Consider the following 25,945-nt stretch of genomic DNA (forward strand, 5'->3'; position numbering starts at 1 on the left):
GATTTATTTCAGCTAATTGTCTATAGAAATGTGATATCAGGACCTATCACCATGACAACACAGAGTTACAAGTAGACAAGAACAATAAAATATTGGCATATCTAAAATCAGTCTCTGACATAGATAGAGTACAATTTGCAAAAAAGAATCTAAGTTTGCAAAGGCTGTGTTAAAAAAGGGATCCTTTGTCTAAAAATGAAAAATTCTATAATTAAACCAAGTAATATAGGCCAAAATAAAATAAAATCCCATTAGATTAACAATACCTGTTTATTTTCATGGATACTCTTTTATACTAGGAAGTAACAGAGCAACTAAATGAGCTGTTTTTGTCATATATTTGGTGATTTTAGGAACTGAGGATTCATGTTCTTGATATCACTCTGCAAGCACCTGCCTCTTATGACAAGGCAGAAATGGATTCTCAAAAATGAATGAAGTATGCAAAAATTTCTAGTTCCATGGAATTAGAACAAAGGAATATCTCTAAACTAGCATATGATCAGTATCATCTCAGCAAGGAATGTTTCAGAAATTGATTCATTGACCTGTCCCTAATTCTGATTGAAATTATTTAAATGTATGTGTTTCTAAAGTTTCCCAGATAATTCTAATGATCAGCTAGATTTAGGAATCATCATCATGATGCATGTAGCCTTTTCCAGACTCTTTTCTAGAGAACACCAGCACTCTGTGATATTCTTAATAAGGATTTCTGATTTTTTCGTGGTCAAGTAAATCTGAGAAATGATGTATCCTTGGAAATGTGAAGTGCACATTAGTGTATTGACTCTGCTTGAGTATTTTTAAAAGGTTTGTTTGAGAGTCAGTATGCATTATTCAATAGCTATGAGCTTGCCAGGGAGGTGAAAACTGGATTTTAAAGCAGGCTCTACCACATCCCAGCCAAGTGACCTAGGTGTACAGTACTTTACCTCTGTAGGTTTTAGTGTACACACCTCTCAAAGAGAAATAATAGTAGAAACTACTTGGCATACAATAAGAGATTCATAAACGCTACCTGACATTTTTACTACTATTACCACTAAACTGTATTTAATACGGGATTTCACAAATTTATGTGACAGAAGAACATTTTTTTTTCTCAGAACATCTATTAACATCTTAAGGTTCATAAGAGTTCAATGAAACATGGATTAAGAAATACTTTACTAATGATTCGAGATACCCTAATTTCTTTTTTGACTCTTAGGGGCGGCTAATGATAAAAATCTGTATGTCTCAGCTAATCTTTTATTTTCTGGCTCTTTTTCAAGTTCACAACATTTAAATTAATGTGACTGTTTATGGTTTATTGTGTTGCATAGAACAATTTATTTGAAAAATTAGTTCTTCTTCATTATCATGCCAGTTACATATAACCAAAAATCTAAGAGATTGACTATCATCCCTGAGCCAAATCCAGCTCACTGTCTGCTTTTGTAAGTAGAGTCTTACTGAAACAGCAATGCTTATTCATCTCTGTATTGTCTATGGTGGCTTTTAGGCTGTAGTGAAGAGGTGAGCACTTGCCCCAGGGACCCAGGATTCACACGGGTCAAAAATATTTACTATCTGGGGGCACCCGGGTGGCTCAGTGGGTTAAGCCTCTGCCTTCGAATGGAGTCATGATCTCAGGGCCCTGGGATTGAGCCCTGCATCATTGGGCTCTCTGCTCAGCAGGGAGCCTCTTTCCCCCTCTCTTTCTGCCTGCCTCTCTGTCTACTCATAATCTCTCTCTCGGTCAAATAAGTAAATAAAATCTTTTAAAAAAATATTTACTATCTGGCCTTCTGCAGAAAAAGTTTGCCAACCCCTGATCTATGCTAATATTATTCTTCCCTTTTTATTCTCTCAAACTGTGTTATCAAACCTTTCCAATCCACATTCTTGAAGATTAAATGTTCTTTGGATATTGATAGATAATAGGTCCAACTTCACTGGAAGGTAGTCTCAGGTATCTCTTTTCACATATGTAACTTTAAAAAAGCATTAGATTCACCTATTTTAATTGTTGTTACACATACTCGACAACAATAGTACTAAGCCCTATATCTCTTTGCACACTTGCCTTCAAACAGTATAGCTTTGTTCTTTGCACTGATGAATAATAATATAATAACTTCCCACTGAGAATTCTCAGATGAGACAGATAAGCAAAGATGATAAAAAAAATTCCATTATTTTGCTTTACTTTGTGCTCTCCTTTGATAGTGTGATAGTGTGATAGTGTGACAAGTCAAGGAGGTATTTTTAATTTCATGTAATATAATAAATATATTGTGTGTTATAATAATAAATGGAAGTATGTATGCTGTCTGCTTACTTAGGTATTTAGTTCATTTTTTAAAATATTTTATTTATTTATTTGTCAGAGAGAGACAGAGCACGTGCACAAGCGGACAGAGTGGCAGGCAGAGGCCGAGAGAAGCAGGCTCCCCGCTCAGCGAGGAGCCCAATGTGGGACTCGATCCCAGTACCCTGGGATCATGACCTGAGCGAAGGCAGTGGCTAAACTGACTGAGCCACCCAGGCATCCCTATTTAGTTCATTTTTATGACTTTTCAAGTCAACTCACACAATCCATAATTTGGTTTCATTAAATATTCTAAATATCACCAACATGTGGGAAAATGGTAGGTTTCATGGGGTTGTACCAAAATATATCAGACATAAATCTGACCCTCAAAATTCTCCTAGTCCGTCAAAAGGAATAATACAGGTACTACTAATAGCAGGTGGCTTGTGATGACTGTACTAGGAACTTACATGAAGAAAGGGGGAATTCAGTCTGGAGGACTTAAGATATCTTAAGAATAGGGATTTTAGCACACTGAAAGTATTTCAGACAAAATTGGAACATTGGTAAAAATAAGTACAAAGCACGTGCAGAGAAAAATGAATAAACCCAATGAGTTAAGCCAGAGCATGAGGCATATAAAGGAAACAAAACACGAGCGATCAGAGAAGGGGACACTGGTCCAGCTCAATGTGAATGTCATGCCAGGCCAAGGAGCTTTGGCCAAAGCCTGGGCTGAGCAGGGAGCCACTAAGGGGCTGAGATCAGAGAGTGACACAACCAGCTCTGTGCCTGAGGCAACACCAAATAATAGCTGACAATTTTATAAGATATTTTGCACCTGTGTTCCCTCAGGAATTACTTAGTTCCAAGATATTTTTATTCTCATTTTATAAATGAGAAGGAAGGGCTTCTGACTAACTCCAGTGTTCTTCTAATTATACCTGACCAGCTTCCACACGTTCATTAAGGATGTTTTGCAAGACACAGTTGAGATGGCTTCGTTTTCACGTGTTTACATCCCCTATATTTTTCTATAGGTGTTCAATTTTAACTCTGAAATATTTCATATTAAGTCCTGTATCTTTCTGGTGGAAATGTATATATGCTAATATGAGGAAAATTATTTCCCTGTGTCATGTTTCACAGGGCTCAATTCCTTTTATTTTTAAAAACTCCCATTGCCATGAAGAAGTATGAATCAAAGGCACAGTCCTATCCATTAAAAATTAGTAACGGCTACGTTCTGAATGCAGCAAGAATTGCCCAAGAGTATTTTTGTAATTTAGAGGGTTTTTTAAATCTTTACATCAGTGAAATACAAATTTAAAAACAACAACAACAACAAACAACCATGGATTTTGCTAATGGTTTTTGCATTCTTAGAAATACCATAGTCATCACAAAAACTTCCAGTGGTTACCAAATTAAGTCATTTTTCTTTATAGTGAGAGAACATCCACCGCTCTCTGGAACTCCATTTATTTTCACTGCATATTAGTTTTATTTCCCCTTCCTAAATATGACAGGGGAAAAAAATTAAAAGAGTTCAGTCTAACTTTAATTTTCCCCCAACATTATAAATAAAATCCTACTAAAATAGCAAACCTTTGACTGCTGAGATTTTAAAAGCTTCATTAGGGAGAAAAAGGACAATCACAGAGAATCTTCCTTTTGTTAATGAGACTCTGGGACATTCACATTGAAGCTAGAACATACCTAAATCAAGATTCAAAAAAAAAAAAAAAAATGTGAGCTAAAGTTACCCTGTTAAATATCTGTTTGGGCTAAGAATTTGATTAAAGATTGAAGTTTCGGGGCACCTGGGTGGCTCAGTGGGTTAAAGCCTCTGCCTTCAGCTCAGGTCATGATCCCAAGGTCCTGGGATCAAGCCCCACATTGGGCTTTCTGCTCAGCGGGGAGCCTGCTTCTCCCTCTCTCTCTCTGCCTGCCTCTCTGCCTACTGTGATCTCTGTCTGTCAAATAAATGGATAAAATCTTAAAAAAAAAAAAAAAGATTGAAGTTTCATCTCTGTAAATAAGAACCTAATTAACTATCTAAAAATGTTGCCCAATGTCATCCTTATCTAACCATAATATCAGTGCATACATTGCTACATTTTTTTAAAAATTGCTCTTAAAACTCTAAAAGATATATTCTTTATAAATTCAATATTTCAAATAATTCTTAATGGAAATTATAATGCCATAATTTAATAAAAATAATTTATAATCAATATATACCCTTGAGAAATACATGGCCATTGAAAATGGATGAAGAGAAGTTTAAAAATTAATAAATAAACACTGGTCAAGTTCAAAGCTAGGATGACAATGAGGGTCTTTTAACCAATGCTACATAGTTTATATATTGCATAATTTCCTTTCAGTCTCCTAAAAATCCAGTGGCAAAATTAGAGCCCTATTAATATTATGTTGTTATTACCTCCACCTTAGAAATGAGAAAACCCAGGTTCAAGCGCCTTGAGATAAAACAGCAATCTTTGGTGACAGGATTTGAGTTCCAAATGAGCTCATTCCACATTGTCATATGGCTGAATTGCATTGGGCGATAGGACTAGCCATTCATTTTTTATTTTTTGAGAGAGAGATAAAAAGAGAGAGAAAGAGTGAGCAGGGGAGGGGCAGAGGAAGAGCGAGAAGGAGGGCATGGAGGCTGACTCAGGGCACAATCCCACCACCCTGAGATCATGACCTGAGCCTAAATCAACAGACACTCAACTGCCTGAGCTACCCAGGTGTCCCAGCACTAGACATTCTTATACATGGTTTCAAAATTGTGACTGCTTCTGTTGTGCCTTGCACCAAAAAAAAAAAAAACAAACAAAAAAAACAAACAAACAAAAAAAACAACAAAAAAAAACAAAGTCAAAAGGCTTACATCAAGATAATACTTGGTCAAGATTTTTTAAATTAAAATATAATTTATCTTATTGTGCATAAACTATCTCACATATTTTTGTGGAACGAAGTAAGCTATGAATTAAGCATCAAATAATGAAATATAAATTCAGAAGGAAATCGCTGTTGGGACTTAAAATTGGAAATTAATATATTTTAATATTAGTAGTTATAAAGCACTTCACTATATTAATTTTTCAATTACTGCCTTTTCATAACGTGCAAAAGTACAATGTTGCCAGCAAACGGAAAAGGAAGAAAAGATGTCAAGTTTTAGTAAATTTTCACCCAGAGAAATTCAGAGACAGTGAGGCAGAGAGAGACTTCTGAACTAACAATCTGATTGGCACTCCAAATACAAATGGATTTGGTTGTTCCAGGCCTAGAACTTTGACCTCCCACATGCTGAAGAGTCCTGAGTCCAGTGAAATCCATGCAAGACACCTCCTTTCAATGTCTCTCATAGAATAGGACTGATTCTTTCAGGTTGTAGAATTCTAACGGTGCTATAGTCTCCCCCACGCACACATGGCCCTGTTTTAATGCTACTGTAGATGACTGGCTTTTAACTGATATCAACAATCTGTTCTTTTCAGTGTCGACAGGAAAGTTTTGGAGCTATACAATTGCTCATTTTTTTTTCCTATTGCATAAATAGGTGATAAGTAGAGCATCCTTAGCATGGAGATACACAGGCTGTAGTGAAAATATTCTGTTCACTTTCAAGGGCCTTTTTTGTAGCAAAGCCAAAAGTCAATCCAGCTTATCAGTGAGGACTAAAGGCTGTTGCTTTCCCAGGCTATTCATACAAGGACAGGTGTGACACTTTATCAAAATCTTTACTTCATTGTGAATCCTTTAGGCTTCATCTATACTTTTGGGTTCTCCTTTGAAGACTGTAGAGGCCACTAAAACATCCTTTTTTTTTTTTCCTTAAATACATACCGATATTTCCTTAATAAGTATGCTTTGCCAATTTAAAAAGGCATACCTGTGACTGTAGCTAAAGAAAGATATTTTGGCTTACATTCTCCTTATCTATAGTTTATTTTTCCATATGCTATTCTTCATATTTCAGAAAAAGGTGCATTTTCCTGTCATGAAATTCCTTGAAAATATTCAGGAAAAAAATTGGTTCTATATAACATCAATTTATTAGAATAGGCAGCATATAATTGTAGAGGTGCCTGCTCTTAAAAAATAAGCCAAAATATGTTTAAACAGTTTTTTAGGGAAAAATATTTTTAAAATATTTATTTATTTGAGGAGGGGGAGGGGCAGAGGGCGAGAGAAACTTTAGCAGACTCCTACTGAGCTCAGAGCGGGAGGCAGGGCTTAGTCTCACAATGCTGAGATCATAACCCAAGCCCAAACCAAGAGTGGGATGTTTAACTGATCACCACACCAACACCCCTAGGAAAAGAAATAACTTTAAAGAAAAAAAAAATCATTAATATGATATCACTGTTGTGTTGCAACTATAACGGTAAATTTCAAGACTGACTGAACTTTTTTTGTACTTGATAATTAATAATTTTAGGTTGGGTATGTCAACTGCTTTGCAATGTACTTGTGTTATACATTAAGGTCAGAATAAATGCAAATAAAAATAGAAAGATTAACTCCAATAATTCTGTTCTCCATTATAATAATACCAACAGTTATTTTTTTTTAAGATTTATTTATTTGACACAGAGAGAGAGAGAGAGATCACAAGTAGGCAGAGCAGCAGGCAGAGAGAGAGAAGGAAGCAGGCTCCCCGCTGAGCAGAGAGCCCAATGCTGGGCTTGATCCCAGGACCCTAAGATCATGACCTGAGCCGAAGGCAGAGGCTTTAACCCACTGAGCCACCCAGGTGCCCCTACCATCAGTTATTTTTATTAAAAAATCATTTGTAGGGGCACCTGGGTGGCTCAGTGGTTTAAGCTGCTGCCTTCGGCTCAGGTCATGATCTCAGGGTCCTGGGATCGAGTCCCGCATCGGACTCTCTGCTTGACAGGGAGCCTGCTTCCCTCTCACTCTCTCTGCCTGCCTCTCTGCCTACTTGTGATCTCTCTCTGTCAAATAAATAAATAAAATCTTTAAAAAAAAAAAATCATTTGTATTACAAAATCAAAATTTATTTCTATGGATATCTTAGCTCCTTTTCCAGATTGGCACTAATTAAGGGCAGGCTAGATATATAGTTCATCTTAATATACTTTATATACCTTATCGTATATATAATACAAATTTAATACTATAAAAATAAAAATAGTTTTTAAATTCATATATATTATTTCTGAATTTGAGTTTATTATATCTACATGGGCAAAGCTATATATACTCTTTACAATCACCTGGCTAAAAATGTTTGTTTTCAAGAAACATAAAGTGGTTTTTTGTTTCTTTGTTTGTTTTTTCATTTTATTTTAGTTTATTTCTTCTCAGTGTTTCAGCATTCATTGTTTACGCACCACACCCAGTGCTCCATGCAATACGTGCCCTCCTTAATACCCACCACCAGGCTCACCCAACCCCCACCACCCTCCCCTCCAAAACCCTCAGTTTGTTTCTCAGAGTCTGCAGTCTCTCATGGTTGGTCTCCCCCTCCAAATATCCCCAACTCACTTCTCCTCTCCATCTCCCAATGTTCTCCATGTTATTCCTTAAGCTCTGCAAGTAGGTGAAACCATGTGATAAGTGACTCTCCTTGACTTATTTCACTCAGCATAAAGTTATTTTTGATACCCAAGAAATAATATTCCAAAATGTATTATCAAAATACCAACTTCTCAGACAAAGTCAGAGTGCCTATTATTTAACTTGTTAAGCAAACAATAACATCACACATATTTGCTGACAAATTGAGGTTGTTATTAAAAAAAACAAAAAACTATACATCCGATTTTCTTTTTGTTGTTGTTGTTTTTGTTGTTGTTGTTAAGATTTTATTTACTTATTTGAGAGAGAGAGAAAGAGCGAGATCACGAGCAAGGGAGAGGGATAGAGGGAAAAGCAGACACCCCACTGAGCAGGAAAGCCAATGTGGGACTCAATCCCAGGACTCTGGGATCATGACATGAGCTGATCTAAGGTAGACGCTTAACTGACTGAGCCACCCGGGAGCATTATGCATCTGGTTTTCTATTTGCTTCAGTGGTGTTAAAATTCCTAAAGAAATTCCAGCTCTGTTCATAATTTGATAAGACCTACAACCTCAGTGTTTCAAATGTGCTCCAATCAATAGGGCAGATCACTGAAGAGGTCACTATAGTCCCATTTGATGCAGGACACTGAGAAGCATTTTTTTTTTTTTAGATTTATTTATTTGACAGACAGAGATTATAAATAGGCAGAGAGGCAGGCAGAGAGAGAGGAGGAAGCAGGCTCCCAGCTAAGCAGAGAGCCCGATGCGGGGCTCGATCCCAGCACCCCGGGATCATGACCTGAGCTGAAGGCAGAGGCTTTAACCCGCTGAGCCACCCAGGCGCCCCCACTGAGAAGCATTTTAATCAGTAATGCAATAGGTTTTCTTTTGGAGGATTGTGAATTTTGTTTAAAATCCATTGGCTTTATTGATTAGTAAGTGACATCTGCCACATGCAAATTACCGGCTACAAGAGTGGCAGTGGATGCTAAATACTTTTGTACTCTGTAATTTAATGTATATTTTAATGAAGTGAGCAGCGAGACTCCTGACAGGCATCAGCAACTTTGAAATAGTCTTCCAAATTTCTCATACAGTTTGAAAGTAATGAGATTTGTTCCATAAAGTGATAAAATTTATGCCATAAATTATCTCTAAAAGAAGAGTGCATCTTAAAACAGTATCTTTTCCTTGGTAGAGATCAAATTTTAAATAGTTGCTTAATAGGAAGTTTCTAGAAAAGCAATCTGAATTATATTCTCTTTCAGAATTTTTGCCAAAATTATCAAAGGAATGAAGCACCATATGGTATGTGAAGCCTAATATCACTTGGTCAGAAGGAAAGCCATTGATATAGTAGTTAGTGTGCTAAGACTTGGCACTTAGAATATATCCCATCCAAGCATGAGTCCATTGCTTCAGCCTTCAACAATGCTCACAAAGTCTTTCTAGGAATCAAGCTTTATTTGTCAATTTACTCCTCAGAATATTCAGGATATGTTTTGTTGGACTTCGTAATCTAACTCATCCCTTAGGAAAATGGGCTTGTTTCAAATCAGGATTGTCATATATTATTTTACTGAAAAATAGTTTATGATATACTAAAATCATTTTAAGAAGAAACCATTAAACTCTATACACATTATAAAGTGAAAATTCTAAAAAAAAAATAAAATAAAATAAAGTGAGACTAGCTTTTTCTTAGACTTTGAGGAATTACTCTACATGTATTCTTACCTTAAATTTAATTATCATGGTATTTGCTAGTGCAATAAGTCTATAATTATCTATTGTGAAAAACTCTAGTCAATGGAGTGCTTGAAGATTGACTTACTTAGTGATCCACACAGTGAATATGGTGAATTTCAAATTGCCTTTAGAGAGTGGGTTTATGTTCACTATTATAATATCAGAGCCCAAATACTTATTTCATGACTCAGTCAGAAACCTTTCCCCACAAAGTGCCCTTTATAATACTTAAATAAAATGAAATATCTTACTGAATCAGAATCCTATCCCATACGTGATAAACATATACAAAACTGCCCAAGAGGTATGGTCTAACAAACAAGAAAACATAGATTATGCATAAATGAATATGCATGTGTTAACAAATATTTATTGAGTGTCTATTATGGGCTGATACCTTCCTGGTGCTGAGAGTACCACAATGAACAATATACTATAAGAAAATTATAATCCATAGGGAAGGCAGATAAAAATAAACAGACATATCATCAAACCAGTAAGAAAATCTTATGCACTGATGAGAGCTCTGAATGGGCAATGTGAGGGAGAGAGATGACGGAAAGATATTCAGGGAAGACCTCTCTGGAGAAAGGATGTTTGAGGTGATTTCTAGATGCTGAAATATCAGGAAAAGAAAATGGGTTTATTGCTTTTTCTTTCTTTCTTTCTCTTTTCTTTTCTTTTCCCTTTCCTTTCCTTTTCTTTCCTTTTCCTTTCCTTTCTTTTCTTTTCCCTGGGTGATTTATAGTGCTCATTTTAACCATCCACAATTAGTCTTTATCTAGAGGCTTCTTAGAACAATTTTTCTTAAGTGTGTTCCTGACATGATTAATTTTTTTTAAAGATTTTTATTTATCTACTTGACAGACAGAGATCACAAGTAGGCAGAGGCAGGCAGAGAGAGAGGAAGGGAAGCAGGCTTCCCTCCGAGCAGAGAGCCCGATGCGGGGCTCGATCCCAGGACCCTGGGATCATGACCTGAGCTGTAGGCAGAAGCTTTAACCCACTGAGCCACCCAGGTGCCCCTGACATGATTAATTCTATTGGTACTGCACAAATCCTCCCCCCAACCCCCAACAAACAAAGCCCTATAAAACTTCACTGAAACCACCTCTGTAATCAGATTCCACTTCAAACAAGAAAAATAATCTAAATATTCCTTTAATCTAGCCTTATGCTATAGTCCAATTGATACTTTTTAAATTTTTTCCAAAAGCCATCAATAAGTATGCAAGTGAATGATAATAATAGTATTATAATATTTCTTGCTCAGCTTATGTGTTTCACAATAACTCTGTGAGACTGGTAATACTGTCATTCCCATTTTATAGATTAAGAAACTCAGGCAGAGAAAGGTAATCTCATTTTCCCACAAGTCACTTCTAGTGATAAATCATCTGAGACTAGAACTTAAGTGTTGAGACAACAGAGAAGTGTCTTCTAAGCAGGATATAACAGCCACCCAAACAAACCAACTAATTTTTTTTTTTTTCTGATCTTCCTAATTCAGAGTTTCCCAGCTTGTGAGAATTGTTACCTTAAACTTCATCAAATTAAAATAGTAAACTGAACACTGCTCTGCTCTTGTCCCTCTGAGGTTTGAATTTGGGTAACAAATCTGATAAGCTATGACTATTTCCTCATGGATACTCTATAAACAATGCCAAGAATGGCCTCCACATAAACAATGATGCCACAAGTTATTGTCACATAGACCAAACATCTAGGCTTTCCTCATATATGGAAAGTAAGACTCAGTGCATTTAGAGGCCAAAATAAATGTGCATTTTCTACAAACATTTTGAAAATTCTCTGCAACCAGTCTCCAACATGTTCTCTCTTTTTTTTTCTTCATTTTATTTATTTTTTCAGCGTAACAGTATTCATTCTTTTTGCACAACACCCAGTGCTCCATGCAAAACGTGCCCTCCCCATTACCCACCACCTGTTCCCCCAACCTCCCACCCCTGACCCTTCAAAACCCTCAGGTTGCCCCAACCTCCCACCCCTGACCCTTCAAAACCCTCAGGTTGTTTTTCAGAGTCCATAGTCTCTTATGGTTCGCCTCCCCTCCCCAATGTCCATAGCCTGCTCCCCCTCTCCCAATCCCACTTCCCCCCAGCAACCCCCAGTTTGTTTTGTGAGATTAAGAGTCATTTATGGTATTGGGAGGGAGACAAATCCAACATGTTCTCTTAATCCTATGTCAACTCTTAGTGGGACGATATTTGCTTCCAAATTCTCACAAAGAGCATACTTGGCAATTTTTCTGGAATTACTCAGTTATTCCAGTAAGCTACGTTACTAGGTCTCAGGCTGCTTTCAACATTTTAAAAAAATCATGGAGCATTCTTTTGTTCCCAGGATTCTGGAACCTCCCCTCTGATTCTGAGTTCTCAAAAATTACAGACAGTGGCATTGGGATTTCAGCCTCAAGGTCTTTAGAAGTTATGAAAAAATGATATGTATTGTCATATTTCCATTCTAATACCAAGGAGAAAAATTGGGATTCTTAGTCGTCTAAACCAGTATTTTAAAAAGAATCCCCTTATACTCTATTAATTATAAAATAAAATACATATATACATCTAGTAGGAAACCCCTTTGAAATTTGGGGCAGCTGGTACAGCATTTAGATTTGCCATGCAAATATATTCAGGGATAGCAGGATCTACAGATAAAATGCATGGTTTCTACTTAAATAGAGTGCCACATTAGATATTCAAAACTCCTCAGCAGAAGGTGTACTGAGTCCTAACAGACATAAAATACTCAGATTATCTAATACATACATGAATACAATATTTGACCTCTAATCTTAATTTCAATTAAAATTTACGTAAAAGTAAATATAGTGAATGCTACTTTGTTTTCCAAAGCTTTCACAGAAATGAAATGTTCTGTGAGATTTCTTAGGGACAGATTTTTCTTGTATAAAATTTTCGGGTGGTGTCATTTAATCATCTTACTTACCAAATCTCTAGCTGACAAAAGCCATGTTCTAGTTGTAATTTCACATGCTCTTCTAAAAAAAGCAAGTAAGAATAATTTTTTTCCAAGTACTTGTTCCAGTGTTCTCTGTTCCTCTCAGGATAGCTTTATTGTTTAATCTTTGCTTTTACGGGGACAGTTTCAGGTTTAATCTATAGTTTTCACACTGAAGAGCCTGATAAAAGGAAATTTGCAAGCAGCTCAGTCTTAAGATGTAAAAGATTATTCAAAGTGCCAAACCTTTCAGTTTTAGGCTGCAAGGTGGGAAGGATTTTTAAACTGAACTTAATGTCAAGGGCGCATATTTCTCACTCCCAGAGACTTCTTGCTGCTTTGGCAACATTTTTTCAAAAGTGCAGGAGAAAGCAGGGGCAGTGAAGGAAGTCAACGCGGGCAAAAGTCATGAAGTCAAAGTCCCGATAAGTTTGGAGAGGAAAGGAGCGTTTGGCGTGAGGTCAACAGGTTAAATCTGATTGAGTGATCAGAGTTGGGGGGAAGGGGGTGGTGTACGTGGAGACTGAGTATGAGAAGAAATGGGCTGAAACAGATTTGAAACAAAACAAAAGAATGTAATGAAAACAAGGGTGGAAATGACATGTTTGGGGGGAGATTCTGGGCTAGGAGGTGTGTGGCATGTGAGTAGTCAGGGTCAGGGAGGACTTGAAGATAATATCACTCAGTGGCTAGGGTGATATTCTTATTTTTCAAATTTGTTTCTCATTATTCAAAATTCTTTCAAAAACCAAGTATACTTTTATCACCAAGGCTTGTTATCCTAACTCTTCCTCAGAACACTTCTCAGAATGCCAGTGCACACATATCCAGTCTCCACTGCCTTAGCACAGATGCTCCTGGGCCATTATCTGTACATGCTTCTCTCGGATACTCATGAATGTAGTTACCGGGCTAAAGATGCCAGTGCCCCCAAGAACATGAGCCTTGTGGCAACCTAACTTCAACCGACTATAGTTTCCTTACTAATTTATATTTGCAGAAGGTTAAAAAGCTCTATGGCTCCATGATCATCTCTTTATGCACTAAATACCCTAGTGAAATTCTCTCTCTTAGCAGAAGTACATACCTTCCATAAATCAATTATCCAGTTCCTAATGGCTATTCCACTAGATCTGGTATGCATGGAGAAGGGTAGAAAGCACTGGAAAAGGAACTACTCTAATGGGAGTTCTCAGAATAGTGATTCTTGCTCCCACTGGCAAAACAGTAGAGCAAGTATGCTGCCTAGGTTCAAATCCTGCCTCTGCCCCTTACTACCTGCAGGACTAGGGGAGTTATTGACCCTCTCCTCAGCCTACATCCTCATCTGTGGGATGGAGATAATAACAAATCTTCCTTCATAGGGTTATTATGAGAAAGAAGTTCATATAGATATTTCGCTTGGCATGATATCCAGTAGTTAATTGTGTCTAAAAATATTGTTTAAATTAGAATGATGTCTTTAACAGTCTGTGTTAGAACTCTAATAGTCTAATAAATCTTTCTCAAAGGCCACAGTGACTTTGAGGTAAACATTTTGCATTGGAAATTTTAGGGTCTGAGATTTTTAATGTCAGAATCAGTCCACTAGAGTTGAACAGATCAGCCCCTACTTCAGCAAGAAATGAACCTGCAAGAATAAAGAATCACAGCCATGGAAGGGCAGGGAGTGGAAGCAAGATTAGTGGCTCCCACTTTGTCTCATATTACAATAAATGCTGGCCAAGTTCTTACTGTACTTCAGAAGGCCACACAAAAATACTTCTTTGCAATTAATCAAGGAAAAAGGGACAACTCCTAACCATTTTGCTTGGAGATTTAATATGTCACAATGGGGTTTGCAAAATAAGGAGCAGTAGAGCAACAAGAATTTTCCTTTCTCACGGTATTTCTCACATTTTCTCCAACAAATAATGTGCTTTGGTATCAAATATTTTCCTTAATTTACTTAGATTACTCAGTAGAGTAGCTTCGAGAAAATCCCAGCCCTTAGGATGATACAAAAGATTCCTTCGAGATTCTTAACCCATCTTACCACACAATAAGGAGCGTAACTGTCCCCTTCAATAAACTTATTGACTATGTTAAGAACTACCAATACTTTACTGACAGATTCTATATCTAATTCTCTTATTCCTACTAAATTTGAAAGTAAAATAATTGAGAGCTAGATTATCACTCTTCAATCAGAAAGCAAAATTAATTTGAAAATAATTAGTTGAAAGATATTCACCCCCACCCCCCACAGACTACCTGAGTGAAGAAGCAATAACATTACCCAAATGGTCAGGTTCAAGAAGAAACAAGAGCTGACATGGACAGTAGCCAAAGAGACAAAGGCAGAGAGTTTTAACTAATGATGTTTGCAAGGGAGAAACTCTAGCCCTGTGGCACAGGACAAGAGGAAGCATTTTCTCAGAACAAATGGCATGATTTGAGAAATACAGAAGTGTATAACTTCTGAGACATCCAAGTTTTATTCCAGAATTCCAAGACTCTATTTCATGAAAAAAGACAGCTAGAGCTTATACTCATGAGAAAGTCACAGAGTGGTCACTGCTTGAGATTATTTGTAGTATAGGCAGTTTCTAGAAAAGAAACAGAAAATCTCAAATTCTTGGCTCAAACTCTAAGTACTGTTGAGACAAAAATTGTTTTCTCCCTTTTTTTTCCCCTGCTAAATTAGTCACTTTTCAATTCCACTTTTAGAGTCTTTGGCTTTGGCTTTTCAAGTCAATCAATTTCAGCTCATTCATAAAACCAAGCAAGCAAGATGAAAGATTTTCACTAAATCTTTCAAGAGGCAGTACCTGGGTGTTTGGATCCCAAATTCAATCTTTTCTAAAATTCATACTGGAAAAAAAAAATGCCATTTAGAGTCTAGGTTAGATTGGAAAGGAGTTCCTACAAAGGGTAAGGATGTCCATTTGCTATTTCATTTTTCTCAGTAATCTTTGTCTTTCTTAGGAAAAAAAAAGTGACAAATGGCAAAAACTTATTTCACATGGCCCAGTATCATTCCTGTTTGCCAGAGGAAGGCAGAGCAATCAGTGCATCTGGAAACCCAACCAGGAGGTGATAAACTAGTTGTCCAAACATTTCTTTGGAAAGTAGGGACATAAGTCATAGGAAGAGTCATCCCGGCATGCTCCAGTTGCTCATGGCAACCAGAGCAGCACATAGCGACCCACTGTGGCTTGGATTTCCAGGTTGCTTTCCATTGGGGAAGAATGAATCATACACATGGTAAATGGAGTTAATACAGTAAAGCCAATATAAACACTGATGTTTTATCTTCTGACAGCATATGAATGTGCAAAGCATTAAGTTATAGGAGAAAAGGGGCTAATTTTAGATTTGTTCCTAGCCCTCTCCATGTGAATGGTGTCGCTGTGAGCCCAGCAATGAAGTTCACTGTGTTGTAGCAGACTGCGCAGTTCCTGAGTGTGTCAACCCAGTCTATGAACCAGAACAATGTTGTCCTGTCTGCAAAAATGGTAAGACCATACTGCATTAGCTTTCAAAGAGGGGTTAGTGCAAACTGCAAATATTTCACCACTGCCCACCATTCGATATAAGACCCCTCTAAGATCTGCCTGGGGTTCTTCAAAATGAGCATGGATAATTTATACTTTTATCCCATCTTAACATGAAAATAAACCAGCAATGGGTGCATCATGAAGCTTTCCATTTGGGGAATTAAAGCTCTTATAAGCTGACTTTGTTGTGATCCCTATTATTCTCTGTTGATTTATAGGGAGGATATTAGAAAGAACATGGAACCATCTTTTTGTAATGACTTAATTTCTCTCTTGTGGAAGCTATGAAGCAGTTCATCCCATTTCATAGTTCATAACTCAGGAGAGGCAGTAGGGTAAATGCCAGGTATTTTGCTTTGGGCATAGAGAAAACTTTAGGTTTTAAATTAAATTATCAAAGAAACTATCAAAGAAATACAGAATTCAAACATTAATGCACTTAAGTTGAGGTAAGAAAGACTAGAATATTTGAGACTTTTATTCTAGGTTTTTATTACCCTGAATCTTACTGTCATAGTAATTAGATAGAGGAAAACTTGGTTTATATGATTATGGGTTCCTTGTTGACCCTCATGGAATGGAGAGGTTGAAATGCCTGCAGTGCGCTGATGATGCTGGTCTCTCAAAATCAAAGTGATGCCACAGAGAAGACAATACAATGCCATAGACCCAGGACAGCATATCAGCAAAGCTAGTATTATGCTCTTCCTACTAGTCACGTACTACCAAAACAATAAAGCTACACTAGGTAACAATTCACAAATGCCCCCTCCTGTCATTAATACATGCTTGAAAAAGTAGTTCTAGCTCTTAATTAAGCTGAGGTCAGTCTAATGCCGAATCCCCGTGCCCTTCCTTGGGTTAGCAACCGCTCATCCTCCTCTATCAACCACTTCTTTTTTTTTTCTTTGTCTTGGACTTGCCATTATGTTAATTTACCTGCTAATCTTTGTCTTTATAGAATTATAATTAGTAAAAAAGGGGTATCCTTTTATTTAAAGAAAAAAACAAAAGCAGTTCTGTTGTTTTTATAATAATTTTTGTGTTTTAGTGTCTTCCAAAGGACTTAGGAAGAACACGTGATATTTTTTGCTGACACAGTTTTACTATTTCTGATCATAGGAATCCACTGAGTTGAATATTCAACTGCACACCTGCCTTCTCTTTTTATTCTTATTCCTCTCATCCAACTGACCTCTGTCATAGTGACCATCTTTTCTGACTTAGAAGGTGGAAATAAATATCATCCTGAAGTCCTAACCTATCTAATATATATAAAGATATACAATTTAAGACTTTATATTTTTTAGAAGATTTTGTAGAAACTGGAAAAGATATAGGGAAGAACAATAAAATGATTTAATGGTTGAAAAATAGGACCTAGGAGGACAGACTCAAGGAGTTAGCATAATTTGTCCTGGAGAAGAGAAAGCTCAAGGGAGACCTAACTGTCATAAAGTATATGAATGGTTAGTCTGAAGTGGAAGAGGACTTGTTATTTTTCATTTTCTCCAAGGACAGAAGGAATAAAAAAATCAGCTACTTAATCAGTCTTTAAAAATAGGATTGACAAGTCTTTGACTGAAGACTGCTTTTTTGTTTGTTTGTTTGCTTTTTGTTTGGTTGGTTGGTTTTTTTGTTTTTTGTTTTTTGTTTTTGTTTTTGTTTTTTTTTCTTAGAAGCAACTGTCTGAAGAGGTCCTTGAGGATCCTCTCTTCCCTAGGTTTCCCTGGTTGACTTTGTTTCACATTTATGGTAAATAAAGTTGTGCTTATAGTTTACCTCATCTGGACATACTTAGAATACTCATAGAAGAAACCATATTAGATCATATGTGGCCTAATATATATATATCTAATGAGACCATATATGGACCAGAAAACACAGGGTTTACACATGCACTACTAATCCTCCTAGTGACCCCACACCAAAGCCTAGAATATATCCAGAGTTAAAGCCTACATCAAATGTCAGATCAGCCACTACCAACTTATCACCTTTAATTTGATGTCACCCAAGGTTACTTGACTTCTCTCCATGTGCCAGAGTAGAAATCTGTCTTCAAATGAAACACTATTTATACAAAAACATCATATAATAAATGGACTTTAATTATTCGATTAATTGATTAGTCACCCATTATATTCCTGAAATACAAGTTAAGAGATTAAGATTCATTGTTTTCCAGAATTTTGTTCATGACACATTATAGTTTCTATTCCTTTTTTGCCATTTCCAAGCAAACTGTTTTTCTTTTTTTAATAAGGGAAATGAACCTGAATTAGACTTGGTAGGAAGACAAACTCTGATTATAATATTATAACATATTATCTTTTTTTTTATATGACACTAATTAATCACTTGTGCCCTAGAATTGAAGTATAATCATTGTCAAAGAAAAGCATATTAAGGATCACTGAAGAAACTTCATGACCACCAATGATACTGGTACTTTTACTGAGAGAACAGACTGAGCTCTGTCTCGCTTGCTCTCATTCTAAGCTTGGCCCAGAAAACAGAAACAGAATGACCTATGTGTAGAAAAGCAGGGGTTGGGGGCAAGGGAGTTGATGTTTATCATGAGAGAATACAACTGGAATAATTCCCTAAATTTCCAACACATGGTAAGCTTTTTTCATTCTTTATAATAAGATTAATTTGCTTATTATAGTGTAAACTCTTCAAGTGTGCCACCAATTTCTTAGATTAAAAAAAAAAGATAAAAATCTACCCTATGGATTCAAGGTGCAGGCAACAAATCTTAATTTGTAAACAGCCCTATAACATTTTCTACATTTCTTAAATCTTCATAAATGTTGAACATTTTTAGTTTGCATAAATGCTGATTATCTTGACTGCCACATACTTTGCTTTTGCATACTAACATCAGTTTCTCTGCCTTCCTGAATTATAACTTGCCAAGAGCAAGAGGCTTTAAATATATAAAATAAAAGTTTAAGATGATAGAATCTACCACACCTGACCTTAAAACTCAATATTCAGCTAATATAAAAGTCTTCATTCTCAGATTGCTTAAGAACAAACAAAATAATAAACTTCAGGGAAAATGTGAACAATTGGGCACAGACAAAATAAGAGGAAAAAGAAGAAGGTACTTTTTTATTTGGCAAGGACTGGGAGGAATTGACAAAGGAATTTACTGCTTTTTAAAATATGATTAAGCATTTGCTTCTCTGCAAGAGCTAGCAATCCAAATGCTTTCCTGAAAAATATGACATTTCCTAACTGTCCATCTTTCCCTCATATTGTGTTACTTTGACCTATCTTTCAGCTCAAGTCTTTTCTATGTGAATTAATGAATATTCTTCAGGGCATTCTGTCTTCATAGTATACAAAAGTAAAGTAGCACAGCATTTGATTAAAAAAATTCCAGTTTGGAACATCATATAAATACTTTGAATATTCAGTTAGTGAAAATACATTTTATTGATAAAATATTTGTTCATTAGAACATCCAAATAACTAGCTGTATTTTTCACATTTGATCAGTCAGTAGGTCAATGAATTCCATGTTTTCACTGGGATATATAGTCAGTCATTACTAATGGTTCTGAAGGAAAAGTTACTTTGTGAAAAATTGGAATAGAGAGGAAGTACCCACAGAATCCACCATACACACTAAGTGAGAAGTTTCCATATCCTTTCTAGGTAAACTGAAGGACCTATTCAATATCTTAAATATTTAACTCCTTTTCCCTTAGCCTCTTCTAGTTTAATAGTGTCAGAAATAAGGCAGGAAATAGACAAGGCAAAAGAGAAAATGGAAAGGAAGAAGACAATGGGGAGTATGGGAAGTGCAGAAATAAGAGAGGGAGGGGACTTTAAAGGTGTCTGGAAGCAAATGTGTCACACAGTAAGTGTTAGTATCTCTAATATACAATGAGCTCCTTAAGATAAATGAGAGAAAAACTATAGGGAAGGAAATGGGCAAAGAGTATAGAAAGGAAATTCACAGAAGAAAACGAAATGTGTAATACATATATAAAAATATGCTCAAACTCACAAGGACCAGGGACATAATAATTATAAAGATTATTATAAAGATTATTATAAAGATGAGATACCAATATTGTACTGATAATAATTTGGAATTAATAATATCCCAAATCAGCAAATATATTTTAAAAAGAGGTGAGAAAATGTCAAAACAACTTTTAAAGAGGTACTATCCACCAAAGTTTCATGAAACTTTGAAGTCAGCAATCTTTCCTCTTGTACTTTTCCCCACATTCACCCACTACATTTTTACTACATTTTAAGAGCAAAAGAGTGAGAGAAAACCTAATAGTTTTTAATGGATTAATGAAGTATATTGCAGCCTTTAAAAAGACCCTACTGACATTCCTTAAATGCTATATAAAATAAGCAGGGAATGTACCATAAACTATATATTGTTTTATGCATAACATAGTAATGTGTATCATATATAATATATACATTTAAGTGATAAACATTTATAAGATTTGTAATTAATGTACAATTTTAAGTAGATATTAAAATTTGTGTGTATATAAGAAAAGAACTAAGTAATGATTTAAAGGGTGCTTTTAGGGAAAAGTGAGAAGGTAAAGTGGGGAAAGACAAGAGCTAATCTCTTTAAAACTAAGCTTTACAGACTAACCATAACAAAAACAACAGAAAAGTGTACAAACAGCTCACAAAATACAAATGTTCAAAAAGTATTAAAAAGCTATTCAGCTTAATAAATCAGATTTTTAAAAAAAAATTTAAGTCCTTCCTTGAGGTTTTTGTATAAGGTATAAGGAAAGTTCTGGAAGAATGCAGGCCAAATTTTTAACAGTGATCCAATGATCAGAACAAGAATAAAAGTGAAAAGGTAGAAGCAAAAAACTTTGATGTTTTATTTCATTAACCTTTTTACTGAAGAAATTTTCAAAAAAAAAAACCTTTTATTTTCCTAATTTAGGAGGTTATATCAAACCATTAAATAAATTATAATTCTAATATTAATTAAATTCTTCCAGAGGAGAGATAAGAACAAAACTTTCTTTTCTTTTTTCTGGAATATCATACTGATACAAACTAAAGAATACAAACTAAGAAAATAACAAGTGGAGGGCAACTTTACTTATAATTAGTAATAGGGAACTAATAAGATACAAAATCCCCAATCAAAAACCCTTGGGTTGTGGATTTTACAAAGAGAATGGAGGTCATTTATTGTACAGTACAGTACATCTGTACTGTACCAGTGGATCTAGGGCAACAATCTTCAATCATCTGGACATTTCTACAACAAGATATGTAATAACCATATTGAGACTGAATAAATATAGAATCTCACACCATCTCAAATCAGGTTTTAATACCAACTGAGTTTTGGTATGGAAAAAAAATTGGGTTTTCAGAGATTGTGGGAATGGGCTTGTACACTTGTGTTAGCAAAAAGAATCTAGAAGATGATTAAAATAATTAAGCATCCTGACCAAGTTGAGTTTACACACAGAATTCATATTAGGAAATATATTAATAACTTATTCTATTTCCAAGCTGGAGAGAAAGATCATATTATTTCTATATAAAGATATTAGACATAAATCATCAAAAACTAGTGACAAAAACTCTTGATATAATGAGACCAAGTAGATAATTTTTACATGATAAAATATATCTACCTCAGTCCAAAAAGACAGAATTGTGTTTAATAGGTAAACAGTAAAGGCATTCTCAATACAGTCAGGAAAAACACAAGGATGCTCACTATTATTTAAAGTTTCAGATAGAGAGTAGATATGAACTAGTTAATATAATTAGAAAAGAAAAAGTTTAGAAGAAAAAAATTGGGAAGGAGGAGATACAACTGTCACTATTTGCATGTGATATGATTGTATACTTGAAAACCCCAAGAAAATAGACTGAAAACTACTATAAGGACAGTTTAGTAAGATAGCAGGGTACAAAATGAATATACAGGTCTCTCCCTACACATGCACACACATACACACACACACACACGAAATATATGTATTACTAAAATAAAATTGTGGCACAGTTTATGATGCTGACATATCAACGAAATGTAATAAAACATGAAAATCTGGTATATGACAGATAAAGTAGTATTTGGAATACTGTAATAAAGTAGTACTGGGAAAAAGATAACATATAAAAGAAATGATGTTAGAACAACTGGATAGTTGTCTGAAAGAAATAATTTTAAATTTCCACCTTATCTCGTAACTCAGGATATTTTTCAATTCAACGAAGATTAGAATATAAACTGAGCTTCCAAAATAGTGCAAGAAGAGAATCTGAACAATTTGATCTATAATCTTGAAGTGCCTATATTTTGAAAACAAACAAAATTCTCCATATAGCAAAAACAAAACAAAACAAAACAACATTGTAAAAAATTTTTAAATCTTAATTATAAACTATAATCTTATATCCTAAATGGTTAATCTCATTCATACATAAAGATCTCTAGGAAATTGGTAGGGTAATATTACTCAGTCATCAGAAAGGATGAATACCCAACATTTGCATCAACATGGATGGGACTGGAGGAGATTATGCTCAGTGAAATAAATCAAACAGAGTCAATTATCATATGGTTTCACTTACTTGTGGAGCATAAAGAATAGCATGGAGGATGTTAGGAGAAGGAAGGGAAAAATGAAGGGGGGGAAATTGGAGGAGGAGACCAACCATGAGAGACTGTGTACTCCCAAAAACAAACTGAGGGTTTTAGAGGGGAGGGGGATGAGGGGGAGGGGTTGACCCAGTGATGGGTATTAAGGAAAGCACAGGTTGCGTGCAGCACTGGGTGTTATACATAAATAATGAATCTTGGAACACTACATCAAAGACCAATGACGTACTGTATGGTGACTAACATAATATAATAAATAATAATAATAATAATAATAAAAGAAAGAAATTGGTAGGGAAAAAGAGACCAATTCTGTTTTAAAAATGGGCAAAGAGGGGCTCCTGGGTGGCTCAGTTGGTTAAGTAACTGCCTTCGGCTCAAGTCCCACATGAGGCTCCCTGCTCTCTCCCTCTCCCTCGGCTTCTGTACTCCAGCTCTCTCTCTGTCAAATAAATAAATAAAATCTTTTTAAAACAATGGGCAAAGAATTTTAAAAGTCATTCCACAAAAAAATGAAATTAAAAAGTTTCTAAAACATATAAAAAATTGCTCATAGGGAAAAAAAGGCAAATGAAAATTTGATAGTTTTTTTTTTTACTTACACATTGACACAAATCCTAAAACTTAATACCCCTTTATTGTTCATACTGTGGTAAAACAAGCAAACTGTCCTATTGTTGGTGGATGTATAAATTGGCACATTCCCATGGAAGGAAATTTGAATATGCCAAAATTACAGTATAGGTGTATTTTACTCAGCAATTCTATTGCTCTTTACAGATGTTTGAAATGACAAGCAAGCACTAGTATTCATTTCTTATGTTGTATATCAAGTTTTATAATAAAAAAAAATTAGAAAATTTGTAGAAATATCTATAGAGTTAAATTTTCTTTTAACATGTTACTAGTTAACTAATAAAAAAAGAATTTTTTCTTCCTTTAAATAGTCATTGAGGTATTTGTGTTGGATTACAATTTAATTAGCTTCCATTTACCTTTCATTTATTTTTTCATCTCATATAATATATTTTTAAAATTGTGAAAATCTATTTAACATCAACAGATTATAGGCTATTTTTAAAAGAAAAAATATTAAAATAAATTATTAGTATTTGGAGGATATATGTGCATACAGCTTAAAAATCAGAAAAAAATTACTAAGAACTATTCAAAAACTAATAAGGTAATATACCAAATTTCTAAATGTGAAAACTCAAATTTGTTAGGTTGCTATTTCTATAATAATCAATTAAATGGAAATCTTATCAAATTTTTATGTGATGTAATTTTTTTTGTAAGTTGACAAAACTTGGAAAATTTAAGTACATGGAAAAGAATGTACTTGGTAAGGTTGGGCAATTCAATCTACCAGATATATTAAAATTATGTATAAAGGGCCACCTGGGTGGCTTAGTCGATTAAGGAACTACCTTCAGCTCAGGTCATGATCCTGGAGTCCCAGGATCCAGTCCTACATCCAGCTTCCTGCTCGGCAGGGAGTCTGATTGTCCATCTGGACTCTCCCCTCTCATGCTCTCTCTTATTCTCTCTCTCTCTCTCAGATAAATAAAGAAAATCTTTAAAAATAAATAAATAAGTAAACTATAAAGATATAATGATTTTAAACAATATAATACTGGAATAAAATAAATAGATAAATAAATTAGAAAATTAGAAATTAGCCTACAATATAGTATACAGTGAAGGTGACATCCAAATATCTGGAGAAAGAATATATTAATTCTAAAAATATATTATAAAGATTAATCATCTTTTTAAGTTAAATTACATTTTCATCTCACCCATTATATAAAAGTAAGTTTCAGTTGGATTAAAGATCTAAATGTAAAAGAAAAAGATGATATCATAAAGGAATTTTTAGAATACTGTAAACTTTAACTTATTCTTAGGATAAGAATGGTCTTCTTAGGGGTGTCTGGGTGGCTCAGTGGGTTAAGCCTCTGCCTTCGGCTCGGGTCATGGTCTCAGGTTCCTGGGATCGAGCCCCACATCGGGCTCTCTGCTCAGCAGGGGAGCCTGCTTCCCCCTCTCTCTCCGCCTACCTCTCTGCCTCCTTGTGATCTCTCTCTGTCTGTCAAATAAATAAATAAAATCTTAAAAAAAAAAAGAATGGTCTTCCTAAACATAAAAGAAAAAAAAAAAACTATAACAGGAAAGATTTAAGTGCAAATTAAGTAACATAATTTTTTCCAAAAATTTCTTCATAAACTAAAAGAAGATGATGTCCAGTTTGGGGAAGGTAAAATGCAACATTCCTGTGTCTTCTGGTAAGAATGTAAACTGATATCTCCCCCCCCCCGAAAGGCAAGGAGAGTGTTCAGGACTTTGATCCATCACTGTCACATTTAGAAAGTGATCAAAAAGAAATAATCAGATAAGCACATACAAAGAGATCACACAGTCGTTTATAATAGCAGAATTTGGAAAACCTGAAACCTAAATATTTAACAATAAAGTGGTTGTTTAAAAAACTATAGTATATCTACATAGATTGACTAAGAAAATATTACAAATAATATTATAGAAAAAAAATTAAGGACATTTCCCATAGACACAAAACACATGTTCAGACTATATTATTAAATTAAACTATGGGCCAGAAATCAATGCAAATATGACACTATTTTTGTTGAGAAGGAAGTATAACATACCTATAGTAAAAGACAGGAAGAAATACTTCAAAATGTTAATAGTACTTAATGCCATTGAGTGGGATAATAGAGGATTTCTACTTTCTACCCTTTGCTACCTTTATTGGTTTTTGGGTTTTTTTTTTTTACATCTCCAACAACAAACATGTAGTATCCCTGTGATTTACAATTACAGTTTAAAACAGAAAATAGACAAATTCTTTTAAAAGATCATGTAATCCTTTCTCATTGTTTTCATAATTTAATAATAATTGATGTGTCACCTATTAGAAATGGCACTATGAATCCTTATTATAAATTTGTAGTCCATCAGTTAATTAGCTAATAATTCTACCATTTGACTTTCTACTCCTGCAATTATGAGATTCTTTATAAAGCACTGAGAAAACCTCATCACCCCTTCTATGTGCCGACTAGGGGCAATTGCTAAAATAGTCACTTAATTATTAGGGCAGTTGCTAAAATATTCCATTTACATTTTCATGAAGCTATTTCACAAAATCAGCCTTTTAAGTC

At 35.0% G+C, this 25,945-nt stretch overlaps 1 protein-coding gene across 1 annotated transcript in view; it reads left to right on the forward strand.

The window, feature by feature from the left end:
* Nucleotides 1–25,945, forward strand: part of VWC2L (von Willebrand factor C domain containing 2 like) — a 168,079-nt gene that overhangs the window by 12,366 nt on the left and 129,768 nt on the right. Inside the window, exon 3 of the mRNA XM_046019467.1 lies at nt 15,952–16,081. Within this exon, the coding sequence (XP_045875423.1) occupies nt 15,952–16,081 (130 nt within the window). The remainder of the gene's footprint in view (nt 1–15,951; nt 16,082–25,945) is intronic.

Source organism: Meles meles, chromosome 9, assembly GCF_922984935.1.
Source record: "Meles meles chromosome 9, mMelMel3.1 paternal haplotype, whole genome shotgun sequence".
NCBI lineage: Eukaryota > Metazoa > Chordata > Mammalia > Carnivora > Mustelidae > Meles > Meles meles.